The following is a 27,004-nucleotide window of genomic DNA, read 5'->3' as shown; positions in this document are numbered from 1 at the left end:
GTTCCTTTTCCTGCAACATACTGTGTGACTCGCGTGTTTTTTTTCAAACGTTTGTGTTTCATTCAAAATTCTGCATTCTACATTCGGCATTCTGTGGTGCAACAAATTCTAATTTGGTAGAGCTATTATCATTATTATTTTTTTGAAATAAAAAAACAAAGCTCATCCACATCACAAAATGCCACCAAAAGTTGATCCAAATGAAATTAAAATCGGTAAAATTGTGTCTAACAAAAATTTGAAATTCTCAATGATTTTTTTCTTCTTTTTTCTCACTCACTTGTGTAATAGTATATCTTCGAGCCGTTGGTGGTGAAGTAGGTGCTACATCATCTCTTGCCCCTAAAATCGGTCCTCTAGGTTTATCACCGAAAAAAGTTGGTGATGATATCGCTAAAGCTACGGCCGATTGGAAAGGTTTGAAAGTTACCTGCAAGTTGATCATCCAAAATCGTCAAGCCCAAATTGAAGTAGTACCATCGGCTGCATCGTTGTTGATCAAAGGCCTAAAAGAACCAGCACGTGATCGTAAAAAAGTTAAAAACATCAAACACAGTGGTAATTTACCAATGGATGAAATCATCAGAATTGCCCGCATCATGCGACCACGTAGTATGGCACGTAAATTGGAAGGTACCGTAAAAGAAATTCTTGGCACCGCTGTTTCAGTTGGTTGTACTGTTGATGGTCAACATCCACAGGATATTATTACTAAAATCAAAGATGGTGAAATTGAAATTCCAGATGAGTGAACACAAAATGCTATAATTTAACACATGAGATGAGATAAATCTCATCATTTTTTTTGCAAATAAAAGATTTTTTTATTTAATTTCATCATCAGTGTAATACTGTTCATATTCATTCATCTTTAGTTTATGATTTTTTTTTTGCTTAATACAATTTTTCATTCATTTTAAATGCTGGATAATTATTGTTTGTTCGAAATGAAATTTTTTTTTTTTGCAAATATTGATAAATTTCTCTGCTTGCTTGTTGGTCATTTATGATACTGATGGTATTTTTTTTTTCCTGTGACCCGTTTGTTTGTTTGTTTGCGTTTTACCAAATTCCACTTGAACGACCACCAGGTGGATTCTGTACACGAATGGCAGTTTTACCAATTTTATCATCATCGATTTGTGCACCACTTAAATTGAATGATGAATCCTGTAAATTACGAACACCAGATCGTGTGGTACCTTTGTAAAAATTTGGCGTTCCCATATTTTCTTTGGTATATGGTGGTTCAATTGTTTGTGGAAATTGTTGTGGTGGTGTTCCAGGCACCATTGATGGAATAAGAGGTGTATTTCCATTTTGAGCAGCAGCAACAGTAGCAGTAGGTGGTGTTCGAGGAACTGTAGATTGTTGTTGATTTGGTTGCTGTTGTTGTTGTTCATCTTTACCATCTCGATCAATTCGAATCGGTAATGTTCGTTCACGATCACGAATCGAATGCCACAGGAAACTAGAATTAGGTGCACAAGGTAAAAATCGACCACTGCCTTGTACAACATGTAATCCATTTTCATCGAATACAACTCGACCATTACTGATGACAACCAATGGACCGAATGAAACTTGTGTTCCTTCGAAAATATTGAAATCTCCATTAGAATTATGATTTTCGGCACGAATAACATGTGGTTTTGGTCCCCAGATGACAAGATCAGCATCCGAACCTTTTGCCAAACGACCTTTACGTGGATAAAGATTAAAAATTTTAGCTGCATTTGTACTGGTTATGGCCACAAATTGTCTTGGATCCAATTTTCCCGGGCGAACTGCTTTTTCCCATAGTATCATCAAACGTTCTTCGACACCATTCACGCCATTCGGTATCATTGAAAAATCTTTCATGCCACGTGCTTTATCAGCTGTTTTAAAAACACAATGATCTGATCCAATCGTTTGTAATTGACCAGAAGCCAACATATTGATCAAATGTTCAGATGTTGATCTATCTGGACGAAGTGGTGGTGACATAACATGACCGGCTGCATGTTGCCAACATTTATTGAAATAATGTGTTCCATCCGATCCAATACCAGCAGCGATTGGTTCACCATACACTAAACAACCACGTTTTCGAGCTTCAACAATAGCATCAGCGGCTGATTTACTATTAACATGAACAATATAAACTGGACAATTCACTTGATTGGCCATTGTAGTTATACGAGTAACCGCTTCGGCTTCAACTTCTTCTGGCCGACTTTGTAAATGTCCTTCTGGTCCGGTAATGCCCATATTTTTCAATTTACGAATATTATAATCAATAATGTCACCATTTTCAGCATGAACCACAGGCAATGCACCAAGTTGACGACATTTAATCAAAACATTTATCAAATCATCATCACGTAACATTAGAACATCTTTATATGCCATAAATAATTTAAAACTATTGATTCCATGTTCACGAACCAATGTATCCATTTCTGAATCGGTTTTGCCTTTAATAAATTCCGGAATAACAACACGAAACGTATAGTCACAACATGCCAAACCATCAGATTGTGATCGATATTTTTTAAATGATTCAATCAAACTTTGACCTTTTTCTGTCAAAACAAAATCCATAATAGTGGTTGTACCACCAGCTAAAGCAGCACGAGTTCCACTATAAAAATCATCGGCTGTTTTTGCGTTCATAAATGTTGCATTCATATGTGTATGTGTATCGATACCACCGGGTAATACAAAAAAACCATTAGCATCAATTGTTTTCACACCACCCGGTACAATTAAATGTGGACCAACATCTCTGTGTAAGAAATAAAAAACATTATGATCATGATGATGATTATTGATCAACTGACTCACTTGATAATTCCATCTTCAACATAGATATCTGCCTTAAAAATGGCATCATCATTGACAATTTTACCATTTTTGATTAGTACACGATTCTGTGAACTCTGTGTAAACAAGAATAAGAAAAAAAAATTAGAAATTAAAATTTCAATCAATAAAGCAAAAATTATGTTTTCAATAATCAAGACAAACAACAAAAAAAAACCAAGAATTTCAGCAACAAGAATTACATGTACACCCAAAACCAAAAAAAAAAAAAAAACACCAAACATTATACCTGAAGATGAATTGGAATCTTTTTCAATGATAATGTTCCATTTGTTGTTGGTTGAGAAACGGCGGCAGTAGCCGAAGCAGCAGCAGTATCTACAACAGCTGCTGCTGTTGTTGACTTCGATGTTAGTGTTGCCATTATAAACAAAAAAAATTGTCACAAATAATGTTTTAAAAGCAGTATATATAAAAAACAAATGTGCAAATGTTTCAAAGGTTCTATTTTCGGTTAAATATAAAATAATTCGATTTCAAAATCTTGTATGGAAAGCAAAAAAAAAAAAAACCCAAAACACACACACACACACACAACCAAAACTATTAATATAAATGATGATTCGCTTCTCTCTTTTATTTTTTTTTCTCTAAAAGCAAATCAAGTGACACACACACACACACACAATCATAATAATCTTTGCACAAATCAACCAACAACTTTTTTTTGTACAAAGTAAAAGATCATAAAAAAAAATCATAGATCGGTCGTCGTCGTAGTTGTTGTTGTTAGTGTTGTTGTTGTACAGGGTGAAGATAAAATCAAATTTAAAAATATAAAAAAAAAATCAAATCAAATCAAATTATTAAATTGATTGATTGATTGATGATAATCAAATCAATTGAAGCGAAAAAAGTTTGTTGTTTTTAAAGTGTGTAAAAAAAACAAAAAAAATATGACAATGGTTGATTATGATGAAGATGATGATGATGATGATGATGGTATTCACTGCCACTACCAGTTAAATGAAAAACAAGTTGTTGTTGTTGTTGTTGTTTGTTGTTCTAGTTTGTCTCAATTATAGATAAAAAAAATGAAATGACACAGTTATTATCTTGCACATCTCTCATATGGTGTTTGTTTCACGAGAACAACAAAAAATAAATTTTCGAATGTTAATCATCAACATTCAATTCACTCCTGACACATACATTTAAATTCAACAATGGGTATTATTATTATATATAAAAAAGTAGTGCGTCTCAAAATGATTATCATCGGTTATTGTTGTTGTTGTTGTTGTTGTTGATGAACATGATCATCATGATCGCTGCTGGTTTTTTTTGTTCTTTTTTAAACAAATTGAGTATACAGCCAAACAAATAAATAAATGAATGAATGAATGGTAAAAAAAATTAGTGAAAAACAATCGTTTGATGCGCTTCACCAACAATGATCATCATCATCATCATCATAAACACATTCGGAAAAAAAATGGATGACACAAACTTTAAACCAGAAAAAAATGAAGCATTCCAACAAAACCTAAAACAACAACAACAACCCATGAATACATGGTATATCATGGAGTACAACATACAATTTATAGAGAAAAAAAAATTTTTTTTATGGCAAACCAGTCCAGTATCGTTCTTTCTCTCTCTCTCTCTCTTTCTCACTCTCTTTCTCCCGCGCGATTTCTGGTTCAACCCAATATAGTCATATATTGATGATGATGATGATGATTGTATAATATTCACAAATGTATACACATTTGTGATAATATGGCGGCTGGTTTGGTTGGTTTGGTTGATCATATACCCGACTCAAAATAAGGCGAGAGCATATTATAGATGAGTTGGATTTTTTTTTACAATTTTTCCTATCTCGCTCTCTCCTGAAATACCCGAAAATGAAACCATTTTTATTTTTCGGGTAGGGTGTTGGTTTATATATATATATATAGAAAAAAAAGGGAGAGCATATGGTATGTGAGTCATTCATTCGATTAGCTAGGGCCGATTCTATATTCGGTCATGTTGTCAAGTTGGGAAATTCCAGAATGTTTTTTTTATTGCGATTTTTCTTGCGCATTAGCGTTTTATTCAGGTTCAATGAACACATATATATATAAATATAATTCAAATGCAACTGAAAATCATAAACAAAATTCTTTGATTCGAATTTGGCTATAACGGAATTTCGAAACCAAAAAAAAAAAAAAAAAAATTACAGATGGTCAAATAGAAATCGAATCGAATAAATAAAGTGATGATTGACATTCACTAGTCAATATATAGCTAGCTAATTATTTTTATTCATTTTAATTTTAAATTCAATTCAAAAAGTTTATTTATATTGATCATCATTTCACTGTCATGGTAAATTGACTCAAACACAAACAACAATTTTGATGATGATCAAGTGTATCATCATCATCTTTCACATCATAAACACACTGTTGTGTAAATAGATTGGACAGATCTCATATATTTCGGGTAATCATAATTTTTCTTAAATCACGCTCGATTGAATTTGGATGAAAAAAAAATCTCTCCATCAAACATTACAAACACAGGGTGGGAGAGATAGAACACACACACAATCATAATCATGTCAAGAATTTTGTTTTTCTCTTTCTCTCTCTCTTCTCGCCACTCGCAAATGGTCTTGGGGTAATTCTCATTGAGTGGTTTTTTTTTGTTTTGTTTAGATAAGAATTTTCGTTTTCTTGTTCGAAAATTCTTTTGTTTTTTGAATATTTAACTAACCTCTTGTTCAGTCTGTTGTTGTAAACGTTGTTCATCAGTCATGATTATGGAAAAACTTTGTAGCTGTTGATTATATGGCCACTTTCGATGATTATATTTTTGATGATGAAATGAATTTTTACAATCAAAATTATTATTTGAATAATAAATTTGTGGCGTTGAAAATGATGGATAAATTTTTCCTAATACACCTCTGCTCGTTTGTTGTTGTTGTTTCTTAGTAACAATATCGACGTTAGTGTTGTTTGTTTGCCGCCGTCGTCGTTGTCGTCGTCTATCATCATCATCATCATCAATATTCAAGTTTGAGTTGTTTTCGTTGTAGTTGTTGTTGACGGTGGCGATCGATGAAATTGGCAGTAATTGTTGTTGCTGTTGTTGTTGTTGTTGTAAAAAATAGCTACCATTATCGGGTGAAAGCTCATTTTGTTTGACTATTTTTCTCGGTTTATTTGTTGGCAAAATAGTAGATGGTATGTCATTTATGATTGGCATTTTTATGATTCGATTTTGTTTATTTTTATTATTATTATTAATGGAAGATGGAATAAGAATGTTTGAATCCGATGAAACGCGCCAACAATTCATCTGTTGATCATCATCATTATCATTGTAGTCATTTTTAGAATGTTTTTTTCCAGTTATATTACCATTAAAATCATACATCAATGATGATGGTGATGATGATGGTGATGTTTTATTATGATCATAAACATCTCTACTATCATCATCATAAGAATCATCATAGTTACCAATAGATCGAAATAAAATCGAATCATCATCATCATCATTATCACCATGTTCGGGTAACATTAATGCAGCACGAACAGCACTTGATTCATTACGACTAGCCGCTGTTTGTATTTTTGGATTTGTTGCTCTTTGAATCGGTGTCGATGTTCTTTGATGATATTTGTGAACGTCGTTGACCGATTTATAGTGATGATCATCATCATAATTTTGTCGATATTGTTGTGGTGATAATGATGATAATGGTCTACCCAAATAACCAATTGCATTTGAATGTTCAAGTTGTCTGGCTGATTTTTTCGTTGATCGAGATTTTTTCTTATTATTTCCATTATCATCATCATCATTGGAATATTTATCCGTTATTGTTTCAAATAACACTAAATGTGATCGACTTTTTTGTTTTGAATCATATAAATTCGATGTATATAATGGTGATGATTCAAATAATTTATTAATAGTTTGATGTGGCATTTTATCTGTTGTCGTTAATGATTTTGGCATCAATTTTGTTGTTGGTAAAATGATTATAATTTCAATTAAAATCATCAAAACATGGAAAAAGATTTTTTTTTTTAAATTTTACCACACATATTCATTATATATCTAAATGGTGATGATAAACAATCAACAGGTCGTCGTCGTCGTCGTCGTCGATTTTTTTTCATGTAAATTTCATCAGATGACAATGTAGAATGGAAAAGTAATTTTTTCTGTCATTTTTTTTGTGTGTTTGTTTGGCAGAATGAAAATGATTTTGTCAATTTATATAGCACACATACACACACACACACACACAATCACAAATCATTCAACAACGGTTTTTTTTCTGTTTTTTTTTTTTTTTTTGATTGATAGAATTTTTTTTCTTGCTTATTTAACGGTTGTCGTTGTTGTTTGATGCACCTGTCAAAAGAAAACAAAAATTTTTTTTCCGCGTGGTTTGGCTTGGCTCGGATTGGATTGTAAATAAATTAAAAAAAAATAAAAAAATCCAGATGCAGAATCATTCCACCACAATGACCACCACCACCACCACAAAACGTGATCTTATTGTCAATGTGATTGATAATGAAAGTTTAAGAAAAGGCAAAAAAAACAAGCAAATGATCAATGACATCGACACCGTTGATGATGACCACGACATACAAGGTCATCATTACATTATTATTAACCACATCGATAGTTTAGTGTATAAAAAAAGAATATTTTGTTATTTATTTTCCATATAAATTTACAACAAAAAACCATTTAGCATTTTTTGTTTGTCTGATTGAGAATAAAAAAACATGTTAACGATCCATATCCTCTTTTAACATTTTCAACACTTTTTCAGCTGTCGTTATTGTTGGCTGTTGCTGTTGTTGTTGTTGCTTGTTGTTTGTTGTTGTTCCAAAATTAATCAATAAAATTTTATTTCGAGATTTTGTACCAACATCCAATTGGATACATTTAGTTTTAACACCCAAAACGTGACTCATATAATCAATCAATTCTTCATTTGCTGCACCTTCTCTATTCAAACAGAAAACAAAACAAAATGAAAAAGAAAACGAAGAATTGAAAAAGAAGGAATAATAATAATAATAATTATGAAAATGAATGGTGGATGGCCAAATATAATTGATATATGAATGAATTGAAATGAAAAAATAATTTGTATAGAAACAAGAATCCATATTAAGATTGAAATTATTATTATTATATTTACCTTGGTGGTGCAGCAATCTGTACACCAATAGCATCATCATCGATACTGATAATTTGTGATTTTTTAGCACCAGGTTTAGCTCGTATTATTAATTTTATCGTTGTTGATGATTGAACAATTGGAACAATAGATTTTGGAATAATAATCGAAGACATTATTATTATGATGTCATTGTAAAATCAAAATCAATCAAAATAAAAATCGATGAACATGATAATCATGATAATAAATCGAATCAATCGAATGAATGAATTCGAATGTTTTCGGTTGTATACAAAATGGTTCAGCTGACAAATTATTATTGCCATATATTGACACAAGATGGCGCAATTATCATTATTTCAAGAACAAAATAAAATCGAAAAAAAAAGATTCCATTCTGGCCATAGATCCCGACGATATATATCAATCATCAATCAATTGATTGATTCAATTTAATTGATTTTTTTTGGCTGATTTTTTTTTGTTTTTGAAACAATATAAAATACGTGCATCAATCATATTACAGTACTACTAGTTTACGTCATTGGCCACAAAAAATGAAAATATGAAATCCAAAACAACAACAACAACAACAACAACAAAAACGAAATGACAACAGGGACAAAAGTGTCCAGTAAACAACTAATCCGGTATTGATACCAGGAAAAATTAACAAAAAAAAAGAAGATGAAAACGTTGTTGTTGTTGTAAAATAATCTACAAAGGATATGGTCATATCCTTTTTGAAAAAAAACCTACTGTCAACATGAACCACATCATCATCATCATCATCGTAATTTGTATCGAAATTGTGAAGAAATTTTTAGCATTTTTTTCACATTGATTTTGAATGAATGGTAAAATAAAAAATCAATCAAAAATGTTCAACTGTTTGATGGTTTGTTTGTTTGCTACATTCATTCATTCATTGATTTAATTCAATTGATGATGATGAATTGAAAAAAAAATTCGAATGAATTTTTTTCCCGCTATCAACCAAGTGATGATAGAATAACGAAAAATAATGTTTAAACAATCATTTCATCCATTCAATCGTGGTAATTATTATTATTATCGACAAACATGTGTTTTTTTTGTTCTTTCATTTATGACATTTCTATTCATTTACAGTATCATTTCAGCTTGGTTTGTCTCGATCTTTGTTTCAATCAATGATGATGATGATGATTAGTTATGGTATGATCATCATCATCGTCAGCATCAGTTTTGTTAATGGACAAACACCATATTCTGAAACAGGCGACGATGTTTCAGCCATACAACAATGTTACGGTATTAATTGATTTTGATGATTTTATTGAGAAAAAAAGTCTTTTTAATTTTATTGATCAATTTCAAATCAGATTCACCTGCCGATTTGTTTCAAGTGTTTCCACAAATAAATGGTACATTCAAGATTAAAATCAAGAATAAATGTCTTCAGCTACCGGAATTGGAAATTTATCTTTATGTATTTGATTTATCTATTGTTGATCAAATATTTATCAAAGAAATTGATCAATTAGATGTGACCAAAGTTAATTCGATTAAAATCAATAGACCAACAATGTTGTTTGGCCATACAGAATTGACTAATTTTCATCCACCAAATGCACGTTTTAAATTTGGTATCGTATTCTTTGATCATACTGGTGTTGTTAATATTGCATTACATCCAAAAGTATTCTATTGTAATTTGAATTTTTTTTTTTACCCCAAAAAATTGATTTTTTCACAAATTTTTTAATTCGATTTCATTTTTTTTTCTCTTAGTTTTTACAAATCAATCAAATTCATCGACAACTGAAATTTTGTTGATAATTATTTTGGGCATTTTATTGCTCATCACCTGTATATTGTTGGCAATGTTGATTTATATGTAAGTTTTGATTGTTTTTTTTTCTGTTTTGAATGAAAATCTCTCATTTATAAATGTGTGCACAGAAATTATTGCGGAAATCGGCGACAAAAAGAAAATGGAATCCTTTTCTGGCGTAAACAACGTCCAAGTAATAAAATGATGAAAACACATCTACTCAATGATCAAGAGAATCCAACAGCAGCAGCAGCAGCAGAAACATTTGTTTTTGAACCAAAATCCAATATAATTCATGTGGATAAAATCATCACCATGATACCGGATCTATTGAATGAAGAAAGAATACGTCAAGAATATGATAGTGTACCTAAATCTAAAATGAATAGCTGGAATGATGGCCGATTGCCGCAACATAAAACAAAAAATCGTTATGGAAATCTATTACCATATGATCATACTAGAGTGATATTGAAAGAAGATTTACCTGAAGATACAAATTATATTAATGCCAATTTTATTGATGGATATCGTCGTCCAAAACGTTATATTGCATCACAAGGTCCAATCGATACTACTATTGAAGATTTTTGGCGCTGTATTTGGCAATACAAATGTCAACAGATTGTAATGTTAACGAATCTAGAAGAAAGTGGCCGAATGAAATGTGAAAAATATTGGCCTGAAATCAGTCAATTTTATGGAAAAATTAAAGTCACATTACAAAGTACAGAATTATTTGCTGATTATGTAATAAGATCATTTTTATGTGAAAAATCCGATTCACAACAACAACAACAACAAATGATTGTCAATCAATATCATTTTATATCATGGCCAGATCATAATGTACCATTATATGTTTGTACATTGATCAGTTTCATTAATCGTATACGTACACATCCATTCTATAAAGAATCATCACATATTATTGTTCATTGTTCAGCCGGTATTGGTCGTACTGGTGCATTTATTCTTATTGATTCAATGCTAGAAATGGCACGTAAAGAGAAAAAAATTGATATTTTAGGCCATTTCTGTAAAATGCGTTTACAACGTATTAATATGGTTGAAAAATTTAGCCAATATGTATTTGTATATCATATATTGGTTGAAGCATTATCACATGAATCATCGGATATTTCTTGTAATGATTTTGAATCATATTTTGAAATGATGACCAAAGGAAATCATCATCATCATCATAATAATCATTATTATCATAAAGATAAATGTCGTTTACGTAAACAATTTGAAATATTGAATATAATGTCATTCCGTAAATCGACAGCAAATCAGGCATCAAAATTTGGTTTGATAAATAGTAAATTAAATCGTCGTGAAGATGTTATTCCACGTAGGTTGAGAAATTGAACTAATTTTTTTTTCTTCTTACTTTTCGAATTCTTATTCAAATTATTTTCTATTTCTACATATCATATAGCCGATCATGCTCGTGTGATTCTACCGAATCATGAAGATTATATAAACGCTGTCTATATAAATGTAAATGTGTTTTTTTTTCTTTTGCATTCTTCTCATTTCGACCAACGTCCATCTAATATTTTTGTTTGTTTCATTAATAATTCATTTTTTTTGAACAGGGATATCGTAAAAAAGATGCCTATATCGTTACACAGATACCGTTTGAAAATAATCGACAACAATTTTGGAAAATGATTGAAAATACCCGTTGTACGACCATAGTGTTGTTGGGTGATGTTTTCAATGATGATCAAATTGTAAATTTTTTTTTTTTTTTTGGTTTTTGTAATTATTCAATTATTTATTGGTTCATTGATTTATTCTCTGTTTTTTTTCATCCAAATTTTGTGTATCTGTGATATTGTAGTATTGGCCAACCATTGTGAACAAGAAATTTGATTTCAACAATAATGAATTATCAATCACATTGGTTAAAGAAGAAATGTTATCAGGTTCAAATATATTGATGAGAACATTTCAAATTCGTCCAGATGAATTGATTGTAAGACAATTTCATTTGAAAAATTTAAATACAATCATAGGCAATATTGACGGAACAATAATAAGCAGTGGTGATGGTGGTGGTGGTGGTGGCGGTGTTGTTAGTTCATCAACGACAATCATTTCTTCAACAACAACTGCTACAACAAAAACAATGAAAACATCATCATTATTACGATCATGTTATGAATTAATAGAACTTCGAGAGAAATTGGATCAATATACAACAACAAATGTTTCCAGTTCATCGTCATCATCACATCCGTTAGTCATACAATGCATGTAAGTGCAAATTTTTTTTTTATCATCATTTTTCTTTGTCTATCAAATATCATCCATTCATTTTTTTTTTTTTTTTGCTTTATGTAAACGAAAACAAAAATCATTTGAAACCCACTTATTTGAAAACGAAAACAATTACAGCGATGGTGTACAATTAAGTGGCCTATTCTGTGCGGCTGATTTTATATTCGAACGTATTAAAGAAGAACAACAGATTGATGTTTTTCTTGCTGTACAAAAAATTCGTGCCAATCGGCCACAATTTATTATTAATTATGTAAGTACATTTGTATTATTATACAACATACACAGACGTTATGGATTTTTTTTTTTTTTTTTGGTCGATGCCAATAACATTTTATCTAAACTGATGATGAATAATCATCTTTCTTGCTATCTCTATATATATACATTATATATGGTGTGATTTGATTTGATTTGATTCTGATATGATTTTTTTTCTGGTTTCTTTTTCTATTTTCATATATATATATTCATCCATGTCATCATTTTTCGATCAACCGTAAAAAAAACAACTAGGAACAATATCTATATCTACATCAAGTGGCACTGGCCTATTTACAATCATTCGATCAATATGCTAATTTTAAATAGAAAGGGCGAAAAAAAAAATGAAAATCTTCATTGAAAATTGATTTTGAACCCATTCTTTTCTTTTTTTCTCGTTTTTATCTTTTCAGGATCATCATCATCATCATCATCATCATCGTCATCATTATCATATAAATGGCAATAATAAATAAATAAAAAAAAATGATTGGAACATTGGAATTTTTATGTAATTTTTTTTAAAGAATTTTTATTGTTTAGAATTGAAAAAAAATTGTGGCTGAGTGGTGGTGAGCACGGACAGGACCATCGATCGATTCTGGGATATATATTAGAAAATTAATTATTTTACAAAATTATAATTATAATGATGATGATGATAATAATAAGCAAATTTTAATTCGTCATCGTCGCAGTAGTAGTAGTAGTTACGGTTTCGATTTCGATTCCGGTTTCAATTCCGGAATTGTTGCTATTGTTGTCATAAATAAATTGACAAAGAATTTTAAAATGAAATGAAAAATTGAAATAGAAAAAAAAAATCTTCCTAAAAATGTGTAGTAGTGCCTGTGTGTGTGTGTGTGTGTGTATATCAAGTTTTATATTCAACGTGTAGGCGTGTGTGTGTGTGGGTGTGCACGTGGGTGTATGATCCAGAAAAAGTCTGGAAAACTTTTTTTTTTTATTTTTGTCAAAGTTTGTTGTGTGTATCAATTACATTTGCACACATAAACACACAAAGAAAAAGTCAAATTTCAGATATAAAAAAAAAATGTTTTTCAATGCAAAACACACACACACACACACAGTCAACGATCAAATGACAATCGATTAATCAATAAGAAAAAAAATTAAATTGTGAAATTTTACAAAAAAAAAAAAAAAAAAATTTATGTGCTGAATAATAATAAAAAAAATTTCAATTCTATCACCCTCTTTTCACACACACACACACACATACACATTAAAAGTCTTTTGAATTCTGTTGTTGTTGTATTCTTCAATTCTCAATTATTGTCATGTTTGTGTGTGTGCTGCTGGTGAAAATTAAATTTTTGTTTGATGTATAAAGAATCAAATGTTCATTCTGTAAGTGTGTGTGTGTGTCTGTGTGTGTGTGTGTGAGTGAATGAATGTCGGACACAATTGTTTTACATATAGAAAAATGAAAATTTGACATTTTTCATCATCATCATCATTTACACACACACATAGAAAAACATATTGAACAGAACAAGACAGTTTTTCAATACAATACAATTCAATTTGTTTTCAATTATATTATTTTCTCTGAATTAATAATTTATTTTCAAATTTTCCAAAATGAATCGATTGATTGATTGATGATTATACAAACAACAGTCAGATTGTTTTTTTTTTTTGTCTTAGTGTAAATGTGTGTGTGTGTGTGTGTGTGGTTTTTATCATCATTATTATTATTATCAACATGTTTTTTTTCCAGAGAATTAAAAAAAAATGATATTATAACGATACACTTGTGTGTGTGTGTGTGTGTATGTATTTTTTGTGTTCAAAGAATGATACATTTTTTCGATGATTTTTGATTCTTTCTTTTATCTCTACCACGACGTTCACGATCTTTACGTATTTCACGTACTAATGAATAGAAGGCTTCATCAACACCCATTCTAGTTTTGGCCGATGTTTCCACGAATGGTATACCATAATTTTTGGCAACTTCGGCTGCTCCATTTATATAAACAGAACGGACTGGCAGATCGCATTTATTTCCCACTAGCACCATGGGAACATCTTCGGCATCTTTGACCCGTTTAATCTAATATTTGTAATGATGAACGAAATCATTGCAAAAAAAAGATAACAATTAGTGGAATTAGTAGAATGATGATTTGTAACATACTTGTTCCCTGTATGTGGATATATCTTCGAATGATTTTGCACTATTGACAGCGAATACCAATAAGAACCCTTCACCAGTTCTCATATACTGGTCACGCATAGCACTAAAAAAAACAAAAAATAATTGAAATCATCATCATCATCATCATTATGACAAAAATTAATTACCTATATTCTTCTTGACCAGCAGTGTCCAATATATCAAGTAGACATGTTTCGCCATCGATAACAACTTGTTTACGATAAGAATCTTCAATAGTTGGATCATATTCATCAACAAAACTGTAAATTATTCAAAAAAAAAAACAAAAAATAAATAAACAGGATGATTTGCCAAAAAAACAAATATTGCAAAATAACAACAACAACAACAACAAACTTACTGATTTTGAATTAATTGTATGGTTAAGGCACTTTTGCCGACACCACCAGCTATTATATATTGATGAAAAATAAAAAAAAACAAAACAAAACAAAAAAAACAAATATTAATCAATGATTATTCGACCAAGAAAAAAAAGCAAATACAAAACAGAATTAGGCAATATTCAACAAAAAAGAATTCCAGGGAGGGTTAAATATATAAAAATGTAAATCTCATCTTCATTTATAATTATGAATATGAATATTTATTATTGTCCCAAAAAATGCTCATCCATTCATCTATCTGTCTTGTTTTGTTTGTCTGGGGCATATTACTGTCGAGGAGACATATTGTCAATGAACATTGGAATTAATTCGCATAGAAAAAAAATAAATGGGAACAAATTTTAAATATGCTAAATAATGGTATGATTTTAGCTTGGTCATCATGAATGATTATATATCATGTATCAAGTTTTTACACTACACTACAATACACACACACACATAGAATGGGACAAGAATTTTTTACATTTGCTCTATATCAGTCTATCCATGCAAAAAAAAAATATCATAATCATAGTAACAGAATTTTCTCTTTCAAAAAAAAAATGGGGAGTGAAAAATTTTTTTTTAAAAGTCAAAAAAAAAATGATGATGATGATAAACAAATAATTACCGCCGACTACAACCAATTTATATTCGGTCATAATGTACAATGTCGCATTTCACGATTGGCCACAAGAAATAAAAAATTAATGAACAAAAAAGAATCAATCAATATAACGATAATTAAGCAGCTGATTGATTCTGATGATGATGATTGAAAAAAATCATATGATGGAAAACAGAGTCGTGAAAGAGAGAAAAAAAATTTGAAGACAATTATTGTCGAAATGGTTGACCGGCAATGATGATAATAATGTTGTTGTTTGGAATATTTTTTTCTCAATCGATCGAAAAAAAATTGATAATTTTTTCAAAGGAACTTTTTTTAAAATAATTTCTCCAATAATCGAATAGTTATAAAATCAATCAATATTCATCATCTTGTTTGTTGTTCAATTTGGCGAGTAGATTTATCAAAAAAAAATGAAAATGAAAAGAAATTGTAGGTAACACAATTGAACAAAATAAAATAAAAAAAAAACTCAACACTTGTCTTGTTGTTGTTGTTGTCGTTGAGTATATATGTGTATTGTCGATTTGATTTCTTTCAATTTTTGTTGTTGTTGTTGTTGATGTTGTCTCACATTCGACAATATATTTTTTTGTTGTGGATTATTATTATTGATGATGATGATGCGCGTGTCTTTTTCATTTCATTCTCTCATCACAGACATAAAACAAAAAAAAAACCAGACAAAAAGAAAAAATCTCACAAACCAAAACACAATCAAAACACCACCAAAAAAAAAAATGTTGAATATATATGTGTTGTTTATGATGAAATAATAATAATTATTGTCTATATTTCATATCATCATCGTTTTTTTTTGTTTTGTTTTTGTTGAAATTTTCATTTTTCTTCTTCTGATTTGATGATGTTCAAAGTTGTTGTTGTTGTTGTTGTCGTTTAGGATCAACAAAAAAAAATGTGTGCGTTTGTTGTTTGTTCGTTAGTTTTTTAGTGTGTGTGTGTGTGTGTGTTTGTGTGGGTGAACAATATTCGAATTTGTATTATATGATGATGAAAAAAAAAATTTAATCGTCATGAAAAAAGGACAGATTTATGATATATGATTATGATGATGATGATTAAAGAGAATAATTATTACATGGATTAAGATTATGGCCAAGAGAAAAAAATACTACACCATCATTACAAATGAAGAATTCAAGAATCTGAATTGACGACGATGGTGATTGTTTGTTTGTTTGTTGATTTGGATTCGAATTCGAATACATTCGAATATGTCACATGGATGTATTGTATGGATGTATTCTATGTTGATATTTAAAACAAAACAAAAAATGAATCATAAAATCAAATGGGACAATTTGCGAATGATTGGCAATTATAAAATAAATATATATGATGAATGATGATGGTAACAAAAATACCGCAAGGCAGGGCACACATTATCATTGCATATATATACAACAACAACAACACATTAACTGGCTGAGAATGTGATTCACAATGATTCAACGAATGAATTAAAATTGTAATTGATGAAATGCACACACCACCAATAATAACAGCATGTGTGTGTGTGTGTGCGCGTAATTGAAATAAAATGTGAAAAAAATTTTTGTTGAATGAATTGATGAAATTCAAATAATTCTAATATCAGATCAATTTTTATTTTGTTGTTTGTTTGTTTGTTTGAAGAATTCACAAATTGTTCACATATACACACATATTGAAAGAAAGTTTTTTTTGTTTTCGATCACACACACACATACACACATCAAAAGATTCAACCGTATGAAATGGGTGAAAATAGAAGAAAAAAAAATTTCCTAGAAACTCTCTCTTACATTGACACTGTGTGTATGTGTATGCTGGGTTCTTCGGGTTTTTTTTTCGCTCTTTCTCCTTTTAGCTTCTGCTATCTTTCTCTCTCACTCTCAGTGTGTGTGTGTGTGTGTGCGTGTTTCTTCAGTGTACTTTTGATGATTACACAGACTGGAACTCACACCACACACACACACCTCATACTATGGCAACTTTTTTTCTTTTACTTTTCTTTTGCTTGTAGTTCGTTTATTTTTTTTTCTTCTTCTTCTTTCTCACAAGCTTTTTTTGTTGTTGTTGTTGTTGTTGTTATACACTTGGGTCTTTTTTTTTTCTTTGGCTTTATCGTTGTCGTTGTTGTTGTTGTGTCTAGATACATTTTTTGCTTTTTCGATTTCTCCATGGATCCCATAAGAATTATTGCAACATATACATGATGAATAATTTAACATCATGGACCACTACCTTTTTTGAATATAAGGTGTGAGGAGGAAGAGGAGGATGAATGTCGCATTTTTTGATTAACATTGTTAAATACATCTATCCATTTTTTTTTTTTGTTCAATAGCGCAACAAAATCGGAAAGACTGTATCCGACAATGTATATACAAATGAATGCTACTACCATAATTTTTTTTTTTGTTACAATCTACAGTATGATTCTGATCTTGTGGATTTCTTTATTTTGGTCTTTTGGGCGGGAAAACCATACGATATATATAATATTTAATTACAGTGAAGATCGACTGTAATTTTAAATCCTTGTCCTTGTATATATTTGTATATGGTCCGCGTGTGAACAAAATCTTTGTTGCTGATGTTGTTGAGACCATGTTGACACCCATGTAAATCATATCATACTACATTAATTTGAAAAAAAAGAAAAATAACTAATCAAAATGTCTTAATCATTGTCGATTTCGACAACAGAATCGGTTAAACATTTCTGTCGGCGAATCATCCACAAATTATGTATTTTTTAACCATTAAATCACATCAAGCATGAAATTATCATTGAAATCATTCAGGCGGTTAACGCCGTTTAATATTTTTATCGTCCTATATGATCATCATCAAAATGAATAAATGTGGATGACAATGATCAAACCATAGATTCGATTCTTAGCTAGAGTAGGTCGGGTCGATGCCTTCGTTCGTTGACTTGTTCCAATTTTCTTCAAAAAAAAAAAAAAAAATTTAAATCATATGTCTGACGAACAAAGACAACAAGACAAGCACAGACAACTTTTTTTTCATAGTTTTGCAATTTTTTTTTCACTCTCACTTTTTTTGTTCGAGAAAAAAAAATCTCATAAATCATTCTGTTAATTAAGTTCTCGTTAATTAGGGTAGTTCTTTCATTTCTCTGGTCCATCTGAATGAAATCTCGTCGTTTTTGTTTTTCTTCCAATCAAACTATGTAATCAATCATCTGTTAAATGAATAGATCAATCAATCAATCAATCAAAAATCATTTCATAATAAAAGACAATTGTCATATCATATATGGACGGATCCCATTAAATGAATAATAATTTTTTTTTTTGGCGCTAATTTCAAATAAGCCACTGCCCATTTTTTGCCGCTGCTTTCATATTATACACACACATTGAACGATGGCGGTTATGGCAATAGAGGGGAGTATGACTACAACTACACACACACACACACACACACACAACAAATGAGCCATGCAAATACAAACCACAATGATGATATACAAACGAAAAAAAAAAAAATTCTTCCCCCTATTTCTACATGTTTCACAACAAAATAAACCAAAATAATGTAAAAATAGGCGAAAGGTAGTGGTAAAAAAAGGGGGAAGGCAATTGAAATAAACACTTATCATACACACAGACAGCCTTTGTCTGAGGCCTGTTGTATGTCTGTCCATCCATCTATCTATCTATCCATCCATTTATTCAACCATCCATAATATGGTTTGAATTGTAGCCCATAGTATTAGATTATATTATTCTTCTATTATTACCAAAACAAGGAAAAAAAAACCTTAATACTTTGGAGGGTCTAGCTATAAGCTTGCTCACCCTATACTTTTGCCTGAACCTTGTACGTGTGTGTGTGTGTGTGTGTTATATTGTCGTCGTCTTATGTCAATCATGATCATGATGATGATAATGATGATGATGATGATGATGATGGGTGGTGGTGTAAACGAAATGTTGATTGATCAAAATCTTTGAAATTATATAATTAATTAATTACATTAACTAACGCGTATTGTCTTTCGTCGACAAAAAAAAACTGTTGTTTGAAATTGTTTGGTTTCCACAAAATTCACGACAACAACAACAACAACAACAATGCCTGTGGATAATAATAATTTTAATGAAACAAAAACAAAAATAACCACTGCCAAAATGAATTTTGAAACATTGGCTACAAATGTTATTGAAAAATCTGATCATTCATCATCGACAATTACATTATTGAATAATGGAACGAAAAGAATTGATCAAAATAATGATAATGAAAATTCCATTCCATCAAAAGATTCATCGTCATCATCATCATCAACAATTGTCAATACACAACAACAACAACAACAACAATCATCGATAACTAATGAAGAAATGTTAAATCTTAAAGTAAAAGATTTTAATGATGTCATCACATGTTTTCTTTGTAAAGGCTATCTAATTGATGCTACCACTATAAATGAATGTCTTCATTCGTGTAAGTTTATTCATTTCTCATCAGTTAATCATTTTTTTTTTTTTTTTTTTTTGATTGCTAATTGTTTATTTTGATTTTTTTTTACATTTATTAAAGTTTGTAAAACATGCATATTAAAATATTTTGATGATGATAATAATCCAAAATCACGATCATGTCCAAAGTGTGATACACAAGTCCATAAAACTAAACCAAAATTAAATATTCGTTCCGATCCTACAAGACAGGATATCGTATATAAATTAGTTCCTGGACTTTATAAAAGTAAGGAAAAAATTTTAAAAAATTGATTCAATTCGTTCGATTGTCATGATTTTTTTTTCGTTTTCGATCCATATATAATTTATAATTAGGCGAAATGAATCGACGTAAAGAATTTTATCGTCGCCATCCAGATAAAGGTAAATTGTTTGATCAAATTTTTCCATTGCTTCTATTTAAACATTACATTACATTCATTTATACAGCCATTGGTCTTTCGAATGAAGAAAAAGGTGAAATCAATGGTGAAAGATTGATATTATCGAATGATGATCAGATACAGATAACGATTGAATATTTTCCTGAAGTATCGAATCCATTTCCATTGTTACCATTTAATAATGATGAAAATTCCAATATCACTAAACTTACGAATCTTAATCAACGAAGATATTTATTAGTTAAATCAGGAATGCGTGTTTTACATTTGAAAAAATTCATACAATATAAATATGAGCTTGATCCATCGATTCAGGTGGATTTTTTCTTTAAACACGAACGTCTTAAAGATGATTATACAATCATGGATGTTGCCTATATATATTCATGGAGAAGGGTAAGAGAGAAATGAAATTTGCTTGTGATTTTTTCTTATTTATTTTTTTTTTTTTTTTTTTGGCTATTAACTATCATTCACAGAATATTCCTATACCATTATATTATCTGATATTGGAGCCAAACAAAACACATGATGATTATATTTGGCTAAACAATGAACCTAAAATTACACCATTATCTGTTGGTCGTCAACAATCATTACGACAAACACGTCTTCAAATGCGTAGAATGAGCAATTTACATAATAATTCATTGAATAGAAATCTTCGCCGTATGCGTTCGAATAGTACGAACGATTTACTAGTCTCTTCATCTTTTAATACATCCGATACAAAATCAGTTAATAATGTTCAAGAAAATTGTACAAATTCATCGAACCAAAATAATCGAAGAAATTCAACTTCAAAATTTGCTCCTAAAACAGCATCCACGCCTTTATCAATGAAAAGTACAAATAATTCTGGTTTGAAATCAAAATTTAAATGTGCCCATATCATCATCATCATCTCCATGTACGACATCATTACCGGTGGTAACATCGGAAAAATCCATCACAGAATCTAATGTTGATAAAAAAGACGATAAAATTGTAGCTAATAAAAGATCATTAGTCGAAAATGGTTCACCAGATATTCAATTAGCATCGAAAAAAATCAAATATGAATTCAATAATATATTAACGGTAAACTCTGTGCCAATAACTGCCACAAAGATCTCAAACCCTCCCATTGTATCCGATTCGGAAATCAAAACGGCAACAACCGAAGAAATTAAAAATGGAGAGATTAAAAAACAACAACAACAACAACAAATCTCAAGTGTTACAATTCCACTTTGTTCAGATTCTCAAAATTCATTCACTTCATCATCGGCGATAACGTTGAAAATTGATGAAAATCATAAATTGAGTCTGTCGAAAGGAAATGATACAACGAAACCAAAACGACATGATTCCATATCATCCACATCATCATCATCATCTTCGTCCAGTTCATCTCGTTCATCATCACCGATGACTTTATTGGACAAAATAATCAAAAAAGTTGAGGAAAGAAACTTACAACAAGTAAGTAATAGTTCTACTTTATCGCCTGTGACAAATCCAGATCCTTCCATCGATGAAAATAATGACAAAATCGAAAAAAATGATGATAATAACAAATCATTGGAAACGGTAATGAAACATCAATCAGAAGAAGCTTTAGATCAATTACCTTCGCTTATACCTGCAAATAGTATCGCTGCAATCGATTTGAAACAAAATCAAAATTTCCAATCAAACATCATCCTCGAATGGTGATGGCTTAGTATTTTCAACTTTGATAACTATGAATAGCCAACAAAATTCACCAACAAGTTGTTCATTAAAAATTGATAACATTTTAGAATCTCTTGCTTCGATCGTTGAAACAGATAAAATCGCTGAACATAAAGCTTCATCTTCACCATCCAACAATAACTTACATATAAACGGTATTGAAATGAAAAATGGTGTTTTGGTGGATTCCAAATCGGATACAGTTACGCCAACGACAACAACAACAACAACAACGAATTCATTGAATGATAAAACAACCAAAGTTCAAATGCTTAGCTCTAATGATAAAATTCCTCTAACGAATCATACAAACACCAGTGATAATAATAATGATAATAAATCATCATCATCATCATCGTTAATAACGGATTCAAAACCGACACATTTATCATTGATTAATACAGTATTGAATGGAAACAATAATTGCGATACAGGAAACAATGGTGGTAATAGTAATAGTAGTATGGATGATTTTCAACAATTCCAAAAATTACTATATGAACAGATTAATAAGGCAACATCGAATACATCAACAACAAAATCAATCGATACTACGACCATTAATAATAACAATAGTAATGGAACAGCAAAAAATCATCATTCATTAGAATCATCATCATCATCATAATAGTTCTTTGTTTGATTATTATCCAAATGTTTGATTTGGTTTTTATATATAAAAAAAAAAATTTTCTCACATATGTTTTTGTATCCCCCCACCACCATTCATGGTTATGTAATCAACAATTTTTTCATATATTTTTTATTTTATATGAATTTTTTTTTTTTTTTTTTGTAAATTTTTCCACTGTAAAGATACTATATATTTTTTTATATTGTTTTTATCATCAGAATGCATGCACACACACCAAGGTGGTTGGTTATATATTTATTTTTTTTTCTCTCTCTCTGAAAGAAAACAAACTTCTTCCATTAAACTTTCTTGATATATTTTTTTTTAAATTTTTGAATTATTAATATAAAAATTGGAATAAATTGCACTTATTTTTTTTTAAATTATGACAACTGTTGATCATTATTGAGTATAGTTTTAATAAATTCTACTGCCGAACAAAATTGTGTCCAATAATATGATTGTTCACCGGTCATTTCATTACGATAGAATGTATTTACATATTCAATTGTGGACAATATTGATCTGGCATTCGATTTGATCACCACAAATATTAGTACCGGTAATAGATCATCAGCTGATGGTATACTATTCTGGCTTGTACTCAATAATGTAATAATATGTGAACAACATCGATATATGCATTGGATTTTATCTCTAGGAGTTTTGTATGCTGATAGTAGCAATAATTCAGCCTGTGCTGATGGCCATGGACTAGTTGTAAAATATTTGATAGGAATGTTTAACAATTTAGAATTATGTGATAGATTCGAAGATAATTGTTGTTGGATCTGTTGATGAAGAATTTGATCACGTAATTTATCAATATCGCCATTAGGATAGAAAGCCAATAGATAAATTCGATTCATAAGATGTCGTTCGAGTATTTGTCGTAACAAAATCAGCTGTTCATCGGTGAATAATTGTGTTTGCAATTTGTTAATGGTAGTGTCCAATAATCGTTGTACTAACAGAGCTTTTTCATCGGTTAACGTTGATGGATCACGAAATTTTCGTATCAATTCTTGAATATTCGATTCCTGTTTATCCAGAATAAGTTGAACAAGGAATGAAATAATAATAAAATCAGTACACGAATGATCTTTTCGTAATGATTGTCGAACAGAATCAATCTGTTTTAATCGTTGCAATAAATATTGACGAGATTTCAATAGATAAATTATGTAAAAATTTCTAGTTTTCCAATCAATTTCAATCTGTTTGAATATATTGGACAATTCTTCTTGACCCATATCCTGTACTATTCGTATGATGTCCATGATCAATACTGAGGTAGACATTTCATTTGTATCGTTTGATTGTGATAATAAAATCTGTGAAATGAAAAAAAAACGAAATTTAAATCATGAAAAAAATAAAGTTTTTTTTTATCGTACCTTTAAAAACATAAGAAAATCATTTTTGTTCACAAGATTTAAAAATCTATAACGACGATAAACATGACAAAAATCGATTAAAGAAATTAATCTATAAATCTTGCTATGAATATCGTTAAGAAAATAATCAATATCAACAATTGAATCGCTATTCATTTTTTGTTCATTTAATACAATCGATTGATCAGTACTGTAACCATGATGATGATCGATTATGTTTTCATGTTCCAAATTTTGTTGTTGCTGATGCTGTTTGGTTGAATTTCGATATTTGTCAAATATTTTATCAGTCTCTGCTTTTACTATTTCAACAGATGATTGATTAACATTATCATCATCTATGACATGATTAGTTTTGGATAAATCAATTGAAGCTGTTTTCGGTAATTTATTCTCCTTATTCAATGAAATATTTTTCACTTTATCTTTAATGTTTTTAAAACCAGACATAACTTTTTTTCCAACAGGATTACCACTGATGTTGCTGCTGCTGTTGGATTTATTTGAAATTGATTCATTTGATTTACTCATTGATTCGGGTGAATTACGATTTGAATTATTATGATTCATTTCCTCTCGGTTCGTGGCCAAATGTTGATCATCAATATCACCAAGTTGAAGTGTTAATGTTCCCAATGATTGCATATTAATTTCGGCAAATAATTCATCATCATCCAATGTTTGGGTAGATAAATCTTCCATTACATTTATCTGATCATTTCCATCGTTTAAACATAACAATGATGACAAATTATTATTCACTTCATCAATCGACAATATTGAATGCTTGTCATCAATTTGTGTTGAACAATTAATTTCCAAACTAAATAATTCATCAATTTCTTCACGAATTTTATCAACAGTTTCACTTAAAACAAGTTGTTTATTTTTTATACTTTCAAGAATTTTTTCTTCATTTTTCATACCAACAAATTTTGTTGAAAAATCTTGATTAGAAATTTTAAATATTTGTTTTGAATTGAATAAACATTTCAATGTTGGTAAATTATCACCATTATTAGCCAATAAATGTTTGATATTTAAACTAGAAAATTCATTCAAACTATCAATATAATCATCAGATGATTTAGATTTTCTTATATTCAGACGAATACTATTTTCCGATTTAATCGAATGTTTACCACTTTCATATTCAAAATTCAATATTGATTGAGGTAGCTTATGAAAATAAGTGCCCAATGGTTGATCAGGTTGGTCATTTCTTTCTAAAAATAATCCAATATATTCAAGTAAAAATTTCAATTCAATATCTGATATCAGAAAAAATGGTAATTGAATTGATTCGATTGATGATGATCGTGGTATGATCATGGTCGAACTTTTAGCCACAGTAAATATATGTTCCATTATGAATGATAAACAATTTCGATCAAACAATGAACAAACTTGTTGATAAGGTCCAGTAACTCTTTCCCAATTTGATAATGCTAACATTTGTAAAATCTGTGCACATTGCATTAGATTATAATGAGCAATATGATTGATATGTAAATCTGTTATGCCAAAAAGATCAGGATTCTGAATGGCTGGACAGAGTAAAAAGAAGAAAATCATGTCAACAAAAATGGCATTGACTTTTTGATAATCAAATCGTTCGATTAATTTTGCATACATTCGAACCATTAGCCATATGAGTGATTGTGGAAAAGCATATACATTATCTTTCAATGAACGTATAAAATTATTGACAAAATATTTCATCTTTTGTATGGTCCGTTTTTTATAACGATTCAATTTTTCTTCATATTCCGGTGTATTTTCGTGGCCAAAATGTTTTTGTCGTTCTTCTTGACAGAATCGCATTACAGCACGATTTGGAATCGATATCCAAAAAAAGACTATCCTCCGATAGTACCAACATGATTGGTTTGGTCAATGCAAGCCTATAGAATGTTTTCAATTCAGATTGTTCATCACAAAAATGACGATAAACAATACCGAATGAAGAATTTTTACTATGTAAATGACGACGAAGATCATCATAGAAATTTATATAGATTTCAATCAATTCTTCCATCATATCGATCAATGAAATTTTATCCTGTTCCAAGAAACAATGATTGTATACAGTTGAAATGATTATCTTACATAAAAGATCCAAAAAATTTGTACATTCTTTTTCTGCATAAAACAATAGATACGAAATTGATTTAGGATTATCACGTAAATGTTGTAATAATTGACTTAATAACGATTCATTGGAACCGAATTTTTTATGACCAATTATAAAATCAGCCTGTTGAATTTTATTCGATTCATTTATCAAATTTATTGGATCATTGCTTAGCTGATGATGACTTTCATGAAGTTTATCACAAATGTATCGTTGATTTTTAATAATCCATACTGATTTAATCATGGAATCAATTTCATCGTTTACCTGAAAACAAAACAAGAGAGAAAAAAAATTCATTAACCATTCATTCATTCATTCATTGGAAATTTGATTCGAAACACAGAGATACATACATCAACATTTAGCTTATGAATGTTTTGACGTTCATCTTGAATATAAACATGTTGATGTCGAACTTTTTCAATGATATTCACTAGATCCATGATGATAATTTATATTATAAAAACATTAAAATCAATATAATCAATAACACTTTTGTAGTTGTTGTTGTAACAATATAGGATTGAACAGTGCAAAGATAAAATCAATATAATTCTGAATAAAAACAAAGAAAACAAAAATTGACGACGTATCTAACTGTCATTTATGCCACTTTT

General features: G+C 29.8%; 7 protein-coding genes across 9 annotated transcripts; 3 read left to right on the top strand and 4 right to left on the bottom strand.

The window, feature by feature from the left end:
* The first annotated feature begins 1 nt into the window (after window position 1).
* RpL12 (ribosomal protein L12) lies at window positions 2-837 on the top strand. Its single transcript, XM_047052952.2, has 2 exons — window positions 2-215; window positions 292-837. The coding sequence occupies exons 1-2, from the start codon at window positions 179-181 to the stop codon at window positions 750-752; spliced, it is 498 nt and encodes a 165-aa protein (XP_046908908.1). The 5' UTR covers window positions 2-178; the 3' UTR covers window positions 753-837.
* Window positions 800-6,907, bottom strand: CRMP (Collapsin Response Mediator Protein). 2 transcript variants are annotated; one of them, XM_047052944.2, is made up of 3 exons: window positions 5,581-6,907; window positions 2,830-2,924; window positions 800-2,770 (listed from the first exon to the last, which is right to left on the bottom strand). In XM_047052944.2, the coding sequence occupies exons 1-3, from the start codon at window positions 6,877-6,879 to the stop codon at window positions 1,063-1,065; spliced, it is 3,102 nt and encodes a 1,033-aa protein (XP_046908900.2). In that variant the 5' UTR covers window positions 6,880-6,907; the 3' UTR covers window positions 800-1,062. The 2 variants fall into 2 exon arrangements, with proteins under 2 accessions (XP_046908900.2, XP_046908902.2); XM_047052946.2 differs by having other exon boundaries at window positions 3,098-5,767.
* Window positions 6,908-7,516: 609 nt separating this feature from the next.
* Window positions 7,517-8,313, bottom strand: LOC124491095 (UPF0235 protein HY04AAS1_1378). Its single transcript, XM_047053707.2, has 2 exons — window positions 8,042-8,313; window positions 7,517-7,845 (listed from the first exon to the last, which is right to left on the bottom strand). Exons 1-2 carry the CDS (start codon window positions 8,194-8,196, stop codon window positions 7,623-7,625), a joined length of 378 nt encoding a protein of 125 aa, XP_046909663.2. The 5' UTR covers window positions 8,197-8,313; the 3' UTR covers window positions 7,517-7,622.
* A 627-nt stretch (window positions 8,314-8,940) lies between these two features.
* Window positions 8,941-12,906, top strand: LOC124490448 (receptor-type tyrosine-protein phosphatase epsilon). The gene is made up of 10 exons (XM_047052943.2): window positions 8,941-9,081; window positions 9,155-9,316; window positions 9,388-9,714; window positions 9,797-9,902; window positions 9,968-11,196; window positions 11,284-11,345; window positions 11,444-11,581; window positions 11,692-12,107; window positions 12,249-12,384; window positions 12,648-12,906. The coding sequence occupies exons 1-10, from the start codon at window positions 9,048-9,050 to the stop codon at window positions 12,720-12,722; spliced, it is 2,685 nt and encodes an 894-aa protein (XP_046908899.2). The 5' UTR covers window positions 8,941-9,047; the 3' UTR covers window positions 12,723-12,906.
* Window positions 12,907-13,942: 1,036 nt separating this feature from the next.
* Ras85D (GTPase ras-like protein 1) lies at window positions 13,943-17,617 on the bottom strand. Its single transcript, XM_047052951.2, has 5 exons — window positions 15,601-17,617; window positions 14,942-14,990; window positions 14,727-14,840; window positions 14,560-14,662; window positions 13,943-14,475 (listed from the first exon to the last, which is right to left on the bottom strand). Exons 1-5 carry the CDS (start codon window positions 15,629-15,631, stop codon window positions 14,209-14,211), a joined length of 564 nt encoding a protein of 187 aa, XP_046908907.1. The 5' UTR covers window positions 15,632-17,617; the 3' UTR covers window positions 13,943-14,208.
* A 1,672-nt stretch (window positions 17,618-19,289) lies between these two features.
* LOC124490771 (uncharacterized) lies at window positions 19,290-23,236 on the top strand. 2 transcript variants are annotated; one of them, XM_047053323.2, is made up of 5 exons: window positions 19,290-20,082; window positions 20,179-20,346; window positions 20,436-20,483; window positions 20,550-20,899; window positions 20,983-23,236. In XM_047053323.2, exons 1-5 carry the CDS (start codon window positions 19,710-19,712, stop codon window positions 21,463-21,465), a joined length of 1,422 nt encoding a protein of 473 aa, XP_046909279.2. In that variant the 5' UTR covers window positions 19,290-19,709; the 3' UTR covers window positions 21,466-23,236. The 2 variants fall into 2 exon arrangements, with proteins under 2 accessions (XP_046909279.2, XP_075590928.1); XM_075734813.1 differs by having other exon boundaries at window positions 19,384-20,082; window positions 20,550-20,912; window positions 20,966-23,236.
* Gapvd1 (GTPase activating protein and VPS9 domains 1) lies at window positions 23,156-27,001 on the bottom strand. The gene is given in 4 exon segments (XM_047053325.2): window positions 23,156-24,187; window positions 24,251-26,086; window positions 26,088-26,651; window positions 26,741-27,001. Coding segments are annotated over 4 exon segments (3,441 nt in total). The 5' UTR covers window positions 26,831-27,001; the 3' UTR covers window positions 23,156-23,236.
* Window positions 27,002-27,004: the final 3 nt, after the last annotated feature.

The sequence above is a fragment of the Dermatophagoides farinae genome, chromosome 10, assembly GCF_024713945.1.
Source record: "Dermatophagoides farinae isolate YC_2012a chromosome 10, ASM2471394v1, whole genome shotgun sequence".
Taxonomy (NCBI): Eukaryota; Metazoa; Arthropoda; class Arachnida; order Sarcoptiformes; family Pyroglyphidae; genus Dermatophagoides; species Dermatophagoides farinae.
The sequence above is the reverse complement of the archived record's forward strand: the minus strand, read 5'-3'. Positions and strand labels throughout refer to the sequence as shown.